Raw genomic sequence first — 13,587 nt, 5'->3', positions numbered from 1 at the left:
CACTTTGTCATTATGGGGTATGGTGTGTAGATTGTTGAGGATTTTTATTTATTTAAACATTTTTAGAATAATGCTGTAACATAATTTTTGGGGAAAAAGTCAAGGGGTCTGTAACGATCGTCATAGAGAGGTGACCAAGATGCAGCATGGTACGTGTTCATGATTATTTATTTAAATCAAACAAACACTCGAACAAAAATAACAAAGGGAAACGAAAGCGCACAGTTCTGTCAGGTACAGAAACACAAAACAGAAAACAACTACCCACAACCACAGGTGGGAAAAGGCTGCCTAAGTATGGTTCCCAATCAGAGACAACGATAGACAGCTGCCTCTGATTGGAAACCATACCTGGCCAAAACATAGAAATATAATGACATAGAATGCCCACCCCACACCCTGACCTAACAAAATAGAGAAATAAACCGTCTCTCTCAGGTCAGGGCGTGACAGTACCCCCCCCCCCCCCCCAAAGGTGCGGACTCCTGGCCGCAAACCTGAACCTATAGGGGAGGGTCCGGGTGGGCATCTATTCTTGACGGCGGCTCTGGTTCGGGGCGTAGCCCCCACTCCGCCCGCTGATCCCCCCGCTTCTGTGTCGCTGGAGGAACCAGACCGTGGATCATCGCCGGAGGCTCTGAACTGCCGACCGCCGCTGAAGACTCCGGGCTGCAGGCCGCCGCTGTAGACTCCGGGCTGCAGGCCGTCTCAGGAGGTTCCGGGCTGCAGGCCGTCTCAGGAGGTTCCGGGCTGCAGGCCGTCTCAGGAGGTTCCGGGCTGCAGGCCGTCTCAGGAGGTTCCGGGCTGCAGGCCGTCTCAGGAGGTTCCGGGCTGCAGGCCGTCTCAGGAGGTTCCGTACCGGGGACCGTCGCTACAGGCTCCATGCCATGGATTATCACTGGAGGCTCCGGGCCATGGATTATCACTGGAGGCTTCGGGCCATGGATCATCTCTACAGGCTCCGGGCCATGGATTATCCCTACAGGCTCCAGGCCATGGATCATCCCTACAGGCATCTTGCCATGGATTATCACTTGAGGCTCCGGGCCATGGATCATCCCTACAGGCTCTGGACCATGGATCATCACTGGAGGCTTCTTACGTGGAGCCGGAACGGGTCTCACCAGACTGAGGAGACAGCCTGGTACGTGGAGCAGGCACAGGGCGTACCAGGCTGAATAGACTCACTGAAGGGAGAGTGCGAGGAGCAGGCACAGGACGTACTGGGCTGTGGAGGCGCACTGGAGGGAGAGTGCGAGGAGCAGGCACAGGACGTACTGGGCTCTGGAGGCGCACTGGAGGGAGAGTGCGAGAGGCAGGCACATGCTCACCACGATAAGCACGGGGACTTGGCTCAGGTCTCAACCCTGACCCCGCCCATCTACCCGTGTGACCCCCCCAAAATGTATTTTGGGGCTGCCTCTCATGCTTCCTTCCTTACCGTGCTAGTTCCTCTCTCACTGCCTTCACCTGCTTCCCCGGCAGGCTTCTGTATCTCTCCAATACTTGCCCCCAAGTCCAGTCTATCCTCTCCTCCAACTCCCCCAGAGACCAGGAATCCATCTCCTCCCGGGCACGCTGCTTGATCCAGTTGTGGTGGGTAGTTCTGTAATGATCGTTTTAGAGAGGTGACCAAGATGCAGCATGGTACGTGTTCATGATTATTTATTTAAATCAAACAAACACTCGAACAAAAATAACAAAGGGAAACGAAAGCACACAGTTCTGTCAGGTACAGAAACACAAAACAACTACCCACAACCACAGGTGGGAAAAGGCTGCCTAAGTATGGTTCCCAATCAGAGACAACGATAGACAGCTGCCTCTGATTGGAAACCATACCTGGCCAAAACATAGAAATATAATGACACAGAATGCCCACCCCACACCCTGACCTAACAAAATAGAGAAATAAACCGTCTCTCTCAGGTCAGGGCGTGACAGGGTCTGAATACTTTCCGAAGGCACTATATGACTGTTATTTTCTTGGTATCACTCTGAGGTTTTTTTTGGTCTTGAATATCTGCCATTTTGTTTGCTGAAAATATAATGTGTTTTCACTTAATTTCAAAATGTCTCTGGTTCACACACATTAAGTGAATGTATGAAATGTGGACAGCTTTATTGACACACATGTTCCACTACTACAGGTGATGTCAATGGATGAATACGACATGGTGGATCTGGAGCATGAAACACTGGTGTTGGCCGTGACCAGTACATTTGGCAACGGAGATCCACCCGAAAATGGAGAGGTATGATTGGCCAGTACAGTGTGTTAGTTTGTGTGTGCGCGCGCGTGTGTGTGTGTACCTGCACGTGTGTGCATGCGTGCGGTTGAGTGTGTGCTTGTGTGTTTACCTGTGTGTTATACTATGTATATGTTGTTTAACCTGCAGGGGATTGACTATTGACCGTCTTCCTGTTTGTGTAGAAATTCGGAGCTGCCTTGATGGAAATGAGACATCCTACATCCAACACAGAGGACAGAAAGTGAGTTCAACCATCTGGGCCCATTCAACCAGAGAATGTTGACTTGGCACACATCCCAAATGGCACCCTATTCCCTATATAGTGCACTACTTTTGACCAGGGTTCCATAGAGTGGGTAGTGTACTATATAGGGAATAGGGATCCATTTGGGATGTAATCATGGCTACAGTAAAGGTCACAGACATCCTCATACATATGGACAGCATTACTCAACAGTTAACTGAGATGGGTTTTTTTGGAGGGAGTGTACTATCTCCTGTCCTTATGCCCTTGAGTAAGATACTTAACCCCTAAAATTGCTCCACGGGTTCTGCACTGCGGCTGGTCTTGTACTCCTCCCAAAATGATGTGTTGTGTCTTGTCTGAAGTCGTTGGGAGGACAGCAGAAGAAAATATTTCTGTCTCTGCAATGGACTAGTGAAGTAGTATTCTATACTGAGTGTACATGCTATCCCTGTGTCTGCCTCTCTGTCAGGAGTTACAAGGTCCGTTTCAACAGCGTGTCGTCCTACTCTGACACCCGCAAATCCTCCAGCGACGAACCCGAGCCCAGGGTCAACTTCGAGAGCACCGGACCCCTCGCCAACGTCAGGTACAGTAAACAAGCCCAATCGTACTACCTGACGAAGGCCATGCTGCCAAAACGCGTCGGATTTAAAAAAAAACAACATTGTTTCTATTGAACATGCCATACTAATAAAGGCATTTTAATCAATTATATGAAGAGTGCCTTGGTCCTCCTTTCTTTTTGAAGCCCAATCCGACTTTATAATTGGCCAATGTGGGTTGAAGCGCAATCTGATTGTCCAAAAAATATTTGTATGGCTAAATTCAAATATATTTTTCGCATTGTGCTTAAACAGAGTTTAACAGGTTAACAAAAACGACAGACTTGTGAGTATAGATGATAGCCAAGCTACAACAGGGAGACAAAGCCCTCTGTCTGTCTGAAGAGAACCCAAAGACGTCTTGGACTGCTTATTAAACCGGTGTTTTGATGACTGCACGGGGGTGGAAATGTCTCCTTTTTACTAACACAGACAGGGGCCATCTGGTGCAAGATAACGTTGAAAACATCAGACGAAGTGATAACTCATCCCTTTATACTGCCTGTCTGTGTAGTGTTCTGAGAGGACAGAGGGAGGAAGAAATACGCTCTTTTGAGCAATTCCCTTGTATGGTTGTCTGAATCAAATCAATTTAAACTCTCTGTGTGTGTGTGTGTGTGTGTGTGTGTGTGTGTGTGTGTGTGTGTGTGTGTGTGTGTGTGTGTGTGTGTGCCTGCACATGTGTGCATCTCTCTTTCTCTTTCGCTTTTTCTTTCTCTTTCCAGGTTCTCAGTGTTTGGCCTTGGCTCCAGGGCCTACCCACACTTCTGTGCTTTTGCCCACGCTGTGGACACGCTGTTCGAGGAGCTAGGGGGGGGAGCGCATCCTACGCATGGGGGAGGGAGATGAGCTGTGTGGCCAGGAGGAGTCCTTCAGAAACTGGGCCAAGAAGGTTTTCAAGGTGGGGTGACTGGGGAGTCTTGGGTCAAGAAAGTTTTCAAGGAGGGGTGACTGGGGAGTCCTGGGCCAAGATGTTTTTCAAGATGGGGTGACTGGGGAGTCCTGGGCCAAGACGTTTTTCAAGATGGGGTGACTGGGGAGTCCTGTGCCAAGAAAGTTTTCAAGGTGGGGTGACTGGGGAGTCCTGGACCAAGAAGGTTTTCAAGGTGGGGTGACTGGGGAGTCCTGTGCCAAGAAAGTTTTCAAGGTGGGGTGACTGGGGAGTCATGGGCCAAGAAAGTTTTCAAGGTGGGGTGACTGGGGAGTCATGGGCCAAGAAAGTTTTCAAGGTGGGGTGACTGGGGGGAGTCCTTGTGGGGCACGGAACACACTCACTCACATGCATGAAGGCCTACACGTCCGCATGCACACAGGCATGCACACACAGAAATAAGCTATTTTGAGCAATTCCTTTGTATGGTTGTCTGAATCAAATCAATAGCGGTAATGGTCTTAATAATGGACTACACAGAACAGTATTTACGTCAGAGAATTCTGGCACACCTGGTGTGATGTATGACGTGCCCACAGGTGTCTGCATGGTCTGTAGAGTTATTTTCAGTAGTAAATTAGGAACGACTCCCCACACTCTAACAGCCTGTTGATTCATGCATTCTTTGTTGAGCTAATGCTTCAGGCAGCCAGACCTTGACAGTGGGATGATGATCTTATGTTTATGTGCAGACCAGGAGGTTCATTTCTGCATTTAGTGCATTATTCATCTTTATAAACCTCTCAAAATGCATCTGTAAAAAGCCCATCAGCTGTGAAAGAGAGAGCTCTGAACGTGGTCTAAAATGTGCTGTTAAACAAGCAAAGCTTTGAATACCTGTCCTTATAAACGCATGTGGTTGTGTCTGTCCGTCAAGGCTGCCTGTGATGTGTTCTGCATCGGTGATGTGAACATCGAGAAAGCACACGATTCTTTGATCAGTAACGATCGTAGCTGGAAGAAGAGCAGGTTCCGCCTCACATACACAGCTGAGGCCCCTGCCCTAACACAAGGTATAAAGGGTTTCATTGAAAACTCTGTCTCACTTTAAACAAAACATAGCTTTAAAAAATATATATAATCTTATGAAGCCTTTATAAACCCTTTATAAGGCCTATATAGCTATCATTCATAAGCAAGTGTCATGATATGTAAAGGGTGGAAAAAGAAGGAGTCTATTTATCTGATCAAAGTGAATTTGTTACAGTATAGAATAGCTCAAATGCTTTCATTGATGAACCTTTGTGAATGTATCCTTCAACAGCATTATACAGCATCCACAAGAAGAAGGTCTATGGAGCCAAGATCATACAGAGTGAAAACCTCCAGAGTTCTACATCCAAGTGGGTAGATTTTGTTCTCACAGTATTGTATGGCTAGCTCAATAAGTATGTTTCATGATTTTACTCTAGCCTTGCTTCATATGAGATGTTATAACCCCAAACTGTACAACGTTTACAAACTGTAACAACAAACTCTAACCCCAAACTCTAGCCACAAACTGTAACAACAAACTCTAACCCCAAACTCTAGCCACAAACTGTAACAACAAACTCTAACCCCAAACTCTAGCCACAAACTGTAACTACAAAATCTAACCCCAAACTATACAATGTTTACAAACTGCAACCCCAAACTCTAACCCCAAACTATACAATGTTTACAAACTCCAGCCCCAAACTCCAGCCCCAAACTCTAACACACGAACTCTAGCCACGAACTCTAGCCCCAAACTCTAACCACACTGTACAATGTTTACAAACTCTAGCCCCAATCTCTAGCCCCAAACTCTAGCCCCAAACTCTAGCCCCAAACTATAACCACACTGTACAATGTTTACAAACTCTAGCCCTAAACTCTAGCCCCAAACTCTAGCCCCAAACTCTAGCCCCAAACTCTAGCCCCAAACTCTTACTACAAACTCTAACCCCAAACTCTAGTCACAAACTCTAACCCCAAACTCTAACCCCAAACTCTAACCCCAAACTCTAGCCACAAACTGTAACTACAAACTCTAGCCACAAACTCTAGTCACAAACTCTAGTCACAAACTGTAACCACAAACTGTAACCACAAACTGTAACCACAGTTCTGAATCCCCTAGCAGTCGCTCCACCATATTTGTTAGACTCCACACAAATAATGAGGACAGCCTGGCGTACCAGCCCGGCGACCATCTGGGCATCTTCCCTGGAAATCATGAGGACCTGGTTACGGCTCTCATAGAGAAACTAGAGGACGCTCCACCTGTCAATCAAATCGTCAAGGTGGAGTTCCTGGAAGAGAGGAACACAGCACTGGGTTAGTAGAACTCTATGTTATATATTTATATAACCTGTATTTAGGAAGCCCTCCATGCACTTAATTCAATATTAGACAATAAAGAACAAACAGAGTTTGATATTGTCAGGTTGGTGGGTGTAGCTGGTGTATAAAGTCAGGCGCATTAGAGAAGAGATGAGTGAAACAACGTACTTTACTCGGCAGCACAAAGTAAACAATTTACAAAGTGCAAAAAGAACGGTTGCCACAAAGCATGGGTGACAAACAGCACCCGGTACAAACCAGCCGGAACATACCGACCTGAACAAATAACAATCAACAATCTCGAATCCAGTATGGAATGAACGGAATACGCCGGGGCCTCCTCAATGTCCAGAGGGGGCGGAGGAACCTCCCGCACCTCAGACTCCTAGAGCAGGCCAGTCACCACTGGCCTGAGGAGAGACACATGGAACGAGGGGTTAATGCGGTAATCGGGGAGAAGCTGTAACCTGTAACAAACCTCGTTCACTCTCCTCAGGACTTTAAATGGCCCCACAAACCACGGACCCAGCTTCCGACAGGGCAGGCGGAGGGGCAGGTTTCGGGTCGAGAGCCAGACCCAGTCCCTCGGTGCGAACACCGGGGCCTCACTGCGGTGACGGTCTGCGCCAACTTTCTGGCGCAGCACAGCGCGCTGAAGGTGAACATGGGCGGCGTCCCATGTTTCCTCCATGCACCGGAACCAGTCGTCCACCGCAGGAGCCTCGGTCTGACTCTGATTCCAAGGAGCCAGAACCGGCTGATACCCCAATACACTGGAAAGGGGAGAGGTTAGTGGAGGAGTGGTGAAGCGAGTTCTGGGCCATCTCTGCCCAGGGCACAAACGCTGCCCACTCCCCCGGCCGGTCCTGGCAATAGGACCACAGAAACCTGCCCACATCCTGGTTAACTCTCTCCACCTGCCCGTTACTCTTGGGGTGAAAACCTGAGGTAAGGCTAACCGAGACCCCCAGATATTCCATGAACGCCCTCCAGACCCTTGACGTGAACTGGGGACCTCAATCAGATACTATGTCCTCAGGCACCCGGTAGTGCCGGAAGACGTGTGTAAACAGGGCCTCCGCAGTCTGTAGGGCTGTAGGGAGACCGGGCAAAGGGAGGAGATGACAGGACTTAGAAAAACTATCCACAACGACCAGGATCGTGGTGTTACCCTGTGAAGGAGGAAGATCAGTCAGGAAATCTACCAACAGGTGCGACCACGGCCGCTGTGGAATGGGTAAGGGTTGTAACTTACCTCTGGGCAGGTGCCTAGGAGCCTTGCACTGGGCGCACACCGAGCAGGAGGAAACATAAACCCTCACGTCCTTAGCTAAAGTGGGCCACCAGTACTTTGGGCCCAATAGATCAGCCGGTCGCGGACAGCAGACGGAACGTATAGACACTCAGCTGGACATTGGAGGGGAGTGGGCTCTGTACATAACGCCTGTTCGATGTCCGCGTCCAGCTCCCACACTACCGGTGCCACCAGGCAAGAGGCCGGGAGTATGGGAGTGTGATCCATGGGCCGCTCCTCTGTGTCATACATCCGGGACAGTGCATCTGCCTTCGCGTTCTGGGAACCTGGTCTGTAGGATAGGGTGAAAACAAATCGGGTAAAAAACATGACCCACCTTGCTTGGCGAGGATTCAGTTTCCTCACCGCCCGGATGTACTCCAGATTGCGGTGGTCAGTCCAGATGAGAAAAGGGTGTTTAGCCCCCTCAAGCCAATGTCTCCACGCCTTCAAGGCCTTGATGATAGCCAACAAGTCCCGGTCCCCCACGTCATAGTTTCGCTCCGCCGGGCTGAGCTTCTTCGAAAAGAAGGCACAGGGGCGGAGCTTTGGTGGCGTACCCGAGCGCTGAGAGAGCACGGCTCCTATCCCAGCCTCGAACGCGTCCACCTCCACTATGAACGCCAAAGAGGGATCCGGATGAGCCAGCACGGGAGCCGAGGTAAACAGGGCCCTCAGCTGACCAAAAGCCCTGTCCGCCTCACCTGACCACTGCAAACGCACCGGTCCCCCCTTCAGCAGTGAGGTAATGGGAGCCGATACCTGACCAAAGCCCCTGATAAACCTCCGGTAGTAGTTGGCAAACCCAAGGAACCGCTGCACTTCCTTTACCGTGGTGGGAGTCGGCCAATTACGCACAGCTGAAATGCGGTCACTCTCCATCTCCACCCCTGAAGTGGAAATGCGGTACCCTAGGAAGGAGACGGACTGTTGGAAAAACAGACATTTCTCAGCCTTGACGTACAGGTCATGCTCCAACTGTCAACCAAGCACTCTGCGCACCAGGGACACATGCTCGGCACGTGTAGCGGAGTATATCAGAATGTCGTCGATATACACCACTACACCCTGACCGTGCAGCTCCCGGAAAATCTCGTCTACAAACGCCTGGAAGACTGATGGAGCATTCATTAACCCGTACGGCATGACGAGGTACTCATAGTGCCCTGAGGTGGTACTAAATGCCATCTTCCACTCGTCCCCCTCCTGGATATGCACCAGGTTGTAAGCACTCCTGAGATCCAATTTTGTGAAGAAGTGCGCCCCGTGCATTGACTCGATCGCACTGGCTATGAGAGGTAGCGGGTAACTGTACCTTACAGTGATTTGGTTGATGCCTCGATAGTCAATTCACGGGCGCAGACCTCCATCCTTCTTCTTCACAAAAAATAAACTCGAGGAGGCAGGTGAAGTGGAGGGCCGAATGTACCCCTGCCCCAGAGATTCGGAGACATATGTTTCCATAGCCGCCGTTTCCTCTTGCGACAGGGGATACACGTGACTCCTGGGAAGTGCCGAGTCTACCAGGAGATTTATCGCACAATCCCCCCTGTCGATGGGGTGGTAATTGATTTACCTTCTTTTTACAGAAGGCGAGAGCCAAATCGGCATATTCAGAGGGTATGCGCACGGTGGAGACCTGGTCTGGACCTTCCACCGTAGTAGCACCGCCGGAAACCCCTAAACACCTCCCCGAGCACTTTCGTGACCACCCCGTGAGAGCCCTCTGTTGCCACGAAATAGTGGGGTCATGACAGGCCAACCAGGGTTGGCCCAGCACCATGGAAAATGCAGGAGAATCAATAAGAAAGAGACTGATACTCTCCTTGTGACCCTCCTGCGTCACCATGCCCAGTGGAGCGGTGGCCTCCCTAATTAGCCCTGACCCAATGGTCGACTATCTAGGGCATGCACAGGGAAGGGCATATCCACAGGAACAATGGGGATCCCTAAACTATGGGCAAATGATCTGTCAATAAAATTCCCAGCTGCGCCTGAATCTACGAGTGCCTTATGCTGGGAATGCAGGGAAAAATCGGGAAAATTAATAGACAAAAACATGTGAGCAACAGGGGGCTCTGGGTGAGTCTGGTGCCGACTCACCTGGGGTGACACGAGAGTGCCCTGCCTGCTGCCTCGACTCCCAGAGGAACCTCCCCAGCACCGACCGGCAGTGTGCCCTCTGCGGCCACAGATGGTGCATGAACCGGCCCCTCCTCCGGTCGCCCTAATAGCAGCACCTCCCAGCTCAATGGGCGTAGGAGCGGTGGTGCTGGGGGATGGAATCGACAGACCCCAATCTGGACGTCCGTGGGTAGCCAGCAGGTTATCCAACCGGATGGACAGGTCCACCAGCTGGTCTAAGGTGAGAGTGGTGTCCCTGCAGGCCAACTCCCGACAGACGTCCTCACGTAAACTACAATGGTAGTGATCAATTAAGGCCCATCCCGTGCCGGCGGCCAGGGTCCGAAAGTCCAAGGCGAACTTCTGTGTGCTCCTCGGCCCCTGCCTAAGGTGGACGAGACGTTCACCTGCCGCTCTACCCTCAGGCGGGTGGTCGAAAACTGCCCGAAGGAGGCGGGTGAAATCCTCGAATTGATCCAACACCGTGTCTCCTTCCTCCCATACGGCGTTGGCCCAATATAGGGCTTTCCCTGAGAGACATGAAACGAGGGCGGACACGCTCTCACGGCCTAAGGAGCCGGGTGGACGGTTGCCAGGTAGAGCTCCAGCTGGAGTAGGAACCCCTGACATCCCGCAGCCGTCCCATCATACTCCCTCGGAAGAGCGAGCTGAATCCCACTGGGACCGGGTGAAGGAGGGTGAGTAGTGGTGCCCTTGGTGGTGCTGGTGGAGGCGCTGGAGGAACTCCTCTTCTCTCCCAGCGATCCATAGTCTGCAGGACGTGATCCATGGCGGTGCTGAGATGTTGTAGTATGGCTGCATTCTGCTGGACACGCTCCTCGACCCCTAATAGGGGGGTGTCTGCTCCTGCTGACTCCATATTGTTTGGTGTGTGATTCTGTCTGGTTGGTTGGTGTAGCTGTTGTATAAAGTCAGGTGCAGGAGAGCACAGATGAGTGAAACAACGTACTTTACTCGACAGCACAAAGTAAACAATTTACAAAGTGCAAAAAGAACGGTTGCCACAAAGCATGGGTGACAAACAGCACCCGATAAAAACCAGCCGGAACATACCGACCTGAATAAATAACAATCACACACAAAGACATGGGGGAAACAGAGGGTTAAATACATGACCAGTAATTGGGAAATGAAAACCAGGTGTGTGGGAAAACGAGACAAAACAAATGGAAAATGACAAATGGATCGGCGATGGCTAGAAGACCGGTGTCGACCGCCGAACACCACCCGAACAAGGAGAGGCATCAACTTCGGCCGAAGTCGTGACAGATATTGGATATGCAGGTCTTATTAGGAGGATTTATGGTGGTTTACATTATGCACAGTGTACAGTATACTTGACTATATAATGCTCAAATACTTTAATATTTTTAAGCAGTGCTTAATATTTTACACGGGCATTCACAAGTTGTGTATGCTACTCATACATCATGCTATTGTAGTGTTATATTATTGATGCACAAGAATAAATACTGAACTTGTTCTAAGGGGGCGGCAGGTAGCCTAGCGGTTAAAAGCGTTAGGCCAGTAACTGAAACGTCACTGGTTTGAATCCCAGAGCCAACAAGGTGAAGAAAAAAACAACAGTTGATATGCCCTTGAGCAAGGCACTTAACCATAATTGCTCCTGTAAGTCGCTCTTGATAAGAGGGTCCATCAAATGTACTTTTGTGCTTGTTTTCTCCATCTGAAGGTGTGATCAGTAACTGGCTGGAGGAGCCTCGGATCCCCCCTTGCACCATCTACCAGGCATTCCAGTACTTCCTGGATATTACCACGCCCCCCAGCCCAGTCCTGCTACAGCAGTTTGCCTCCCTGGCCACTAACGACAAGCAGAGGAAGAAACTAGAGACACTCAGTAAGGTAATGAAAGGTTTTAACCATATAGTCTGTATGTTTCACCATATGTACAGATGTAGGATCTTAATTTGACCCATATTGTCACAGCAAAATAATCCTGCAGCAACAGGATTTGAATATCTAGTCCATAATGTTGATTGATCGGTGGTTAGGCTATTAGCTGGCTAAAAGTAGACTACATGATAAGTGCAATACTGTTAATATAACCGTGGGTTTTTGTAGGTTTTCAGTGAATTTATATAAATCACAAAGGACAGCAATAAGAGTGGTCAAATTAAGATCCTATGTACCTTATATCCTTGAGTGTTACTCAGTATGTTAAAAGGCCCACCAGTCGACCCTCCAGAGTCAAGGGGTCTCCTTTGTAATGTGCTCATACAGATCTGCTACGTTAATTTGATCCCTCTGTTATCGCAGATCATTTTCCTGTACAGCAGAAAATGCTTTAAAAGGCTCCTAAAGTTTGTAATCAGAGTAATCATGCCCATAGGGGGCACAGAGGCACGTGTCCTCTCATATTTGTCCTGTTTAAAAAATAAATAACATCTGTAATACTACGAGCTACCTAGCAATTTTATGAAGTTGGCTTCAGCTAGCCCAGATAGGTTCCCAATCTCCTAACCTGATAACTAACTAGCAAGAGTAGCTAGCTTGTCTAATTATCTTAGCTGGCATGCCTGCTGGCAACGATAGTAGACTATAGAAAAGCAAGCAATAACTACATTTACTGAATAAGACTCATTCCTTTCAATATTTTACCCAGATTTTAGCAGAGATGCAGAGAAGCATATTTAGTTCCTTTAAAAAAAAACATCAGTCAGGATGATACAGACAGCACAAGAGGTATGCTTAAATATGTCGAAAAATTTACTTTAGATGGGTTTTTTTTTACATAGAATTAAGCATAATGATTCTGGCTCTAGATTGCAGGAATAAGGTGTTTCAGGTATTTGAAAAATTCCAAATTCTACAATTTACAGACAGGCGGCATAGCCCCCCTCCAGACCTCACCAAGCCATCCTCATATACTTTGTGCCCCGTCAGATTTTAGGTGTGAATGATACTCCAGTTTGTAATTCCCACTTTAAAATGTCAGACTTGACTTGATTGGCCCTAAAGAAAAATGTATCAACACCTACAAAAATGTAAATTAAAGCTAGAATCCTTAATTAAAACAATAACAAAGCGGTCACCCTGCTTCTGTTTTGGTAAAAAGCTGAGAGAGGGCCTGAAGAAATGTAACCACTCTCAACTTCATAGAGACAGGTATGCATGCGAGGACTGACCATCTATGATATCAAAATCATAGTTTTAACCATGGGCTATATTCAATCTGTATTGCTGAAGCGTTAGAAATGTTAAGGTATTTTCCTAATTTCCTATTGAACATTACCTTTAAATTTCAATCACACTGGAAAGCTGAATTCCTGTTATACGGATTGAATGGGCCCAATGATTTGAAGCTATACTGTGTTTATTTACGTTTGCATTGTTACAAACATTGGAGTAAACAAGCTTATATTCTGGGTTCTGATGTGGTTAGACAGTTGAACTAAGCTCATGAGGCATTTATAAGTTATATTCTACAAGAATCAATGGGTATACAGTGCCTTCGGAAAGAATTCAGACCCGTTGACTTTTTCTGCATTTTGTTACGTTACAGCCTTATTCTAAAATGGATTATATATTTAGCAAAAACAGGTTTTCAGAAATGTTTGCAAATGTATTAAATATCTAAACCAGAAATACCTTATTTACATAAATATTCAGACACTTTGCTATGAGACTCCAAATTTAGCTCAGGTGCAGCCTGTTTCCATTGACTATCCTTGAGATGTTTCAACAACTTGATTGGAGTCCACCTGTGGTAAATTAAATTGATTGGACATGATTTGGAAAGGCACACACCTGTCTATATAAGGTCCCACAGTTGATAGTGCATGTCAGAG

The 13,587-nt window shown here is 48.2% G+C and overlaps 1 protein-coding gene across 1 annotated transcript in view; it reads left to right on the top strand.

The window, feature by feature from the left end:
- LOC115200502 (nitric oxide synthase, brain-like) overlaps positions 1-13,587 on the top strand; it is a 74,488-nt gene that overhangs the window by 50,552 nt on the left and 10,349 nt on the right. Inside the window, 9 exon segments of the mRNA XM_029763620.1 lie at positions 2,151-2,255; positions 2,435-2,493; positions 2,969-3,085; positions 3,827-3,911; positions 3,913-4,002; positions 4,910-5,045; positions 5,297-5,375; positions 6,140-6,333; positions 11,472-11,641. Of these exon segments, the coding sequence (XP_029619480.1) occupies positions 2,151-2,255; positions 2,435-2,493; positions 2,969-3,085; positions 3,827-3,911; positions 3,913-4,002; positions 4,910-5,045; positions 5,297-5,375; positions 6,140-6,333; positions 11,472-11,641 (1,035 nt within the window).

Source organism: Salmo trutta, chromosome 9 (genome assembly GCF_901001165.1).
Source record: "Salmo trutta chromosome 9, fSalTru1.1, whole genome shotgun sequence".
Lineage (NCBI taxonomy): Eukaryota > Metazoa > Chordata > Actinopteri > Salmoniformes > Salmonidae > Salmo > Salmo trutta.
The sequence above is the reverse complement of the archived record's forward strand: the minus strand, read 5'-3'. Positions and strand labels throughout refer to the sequence as shown.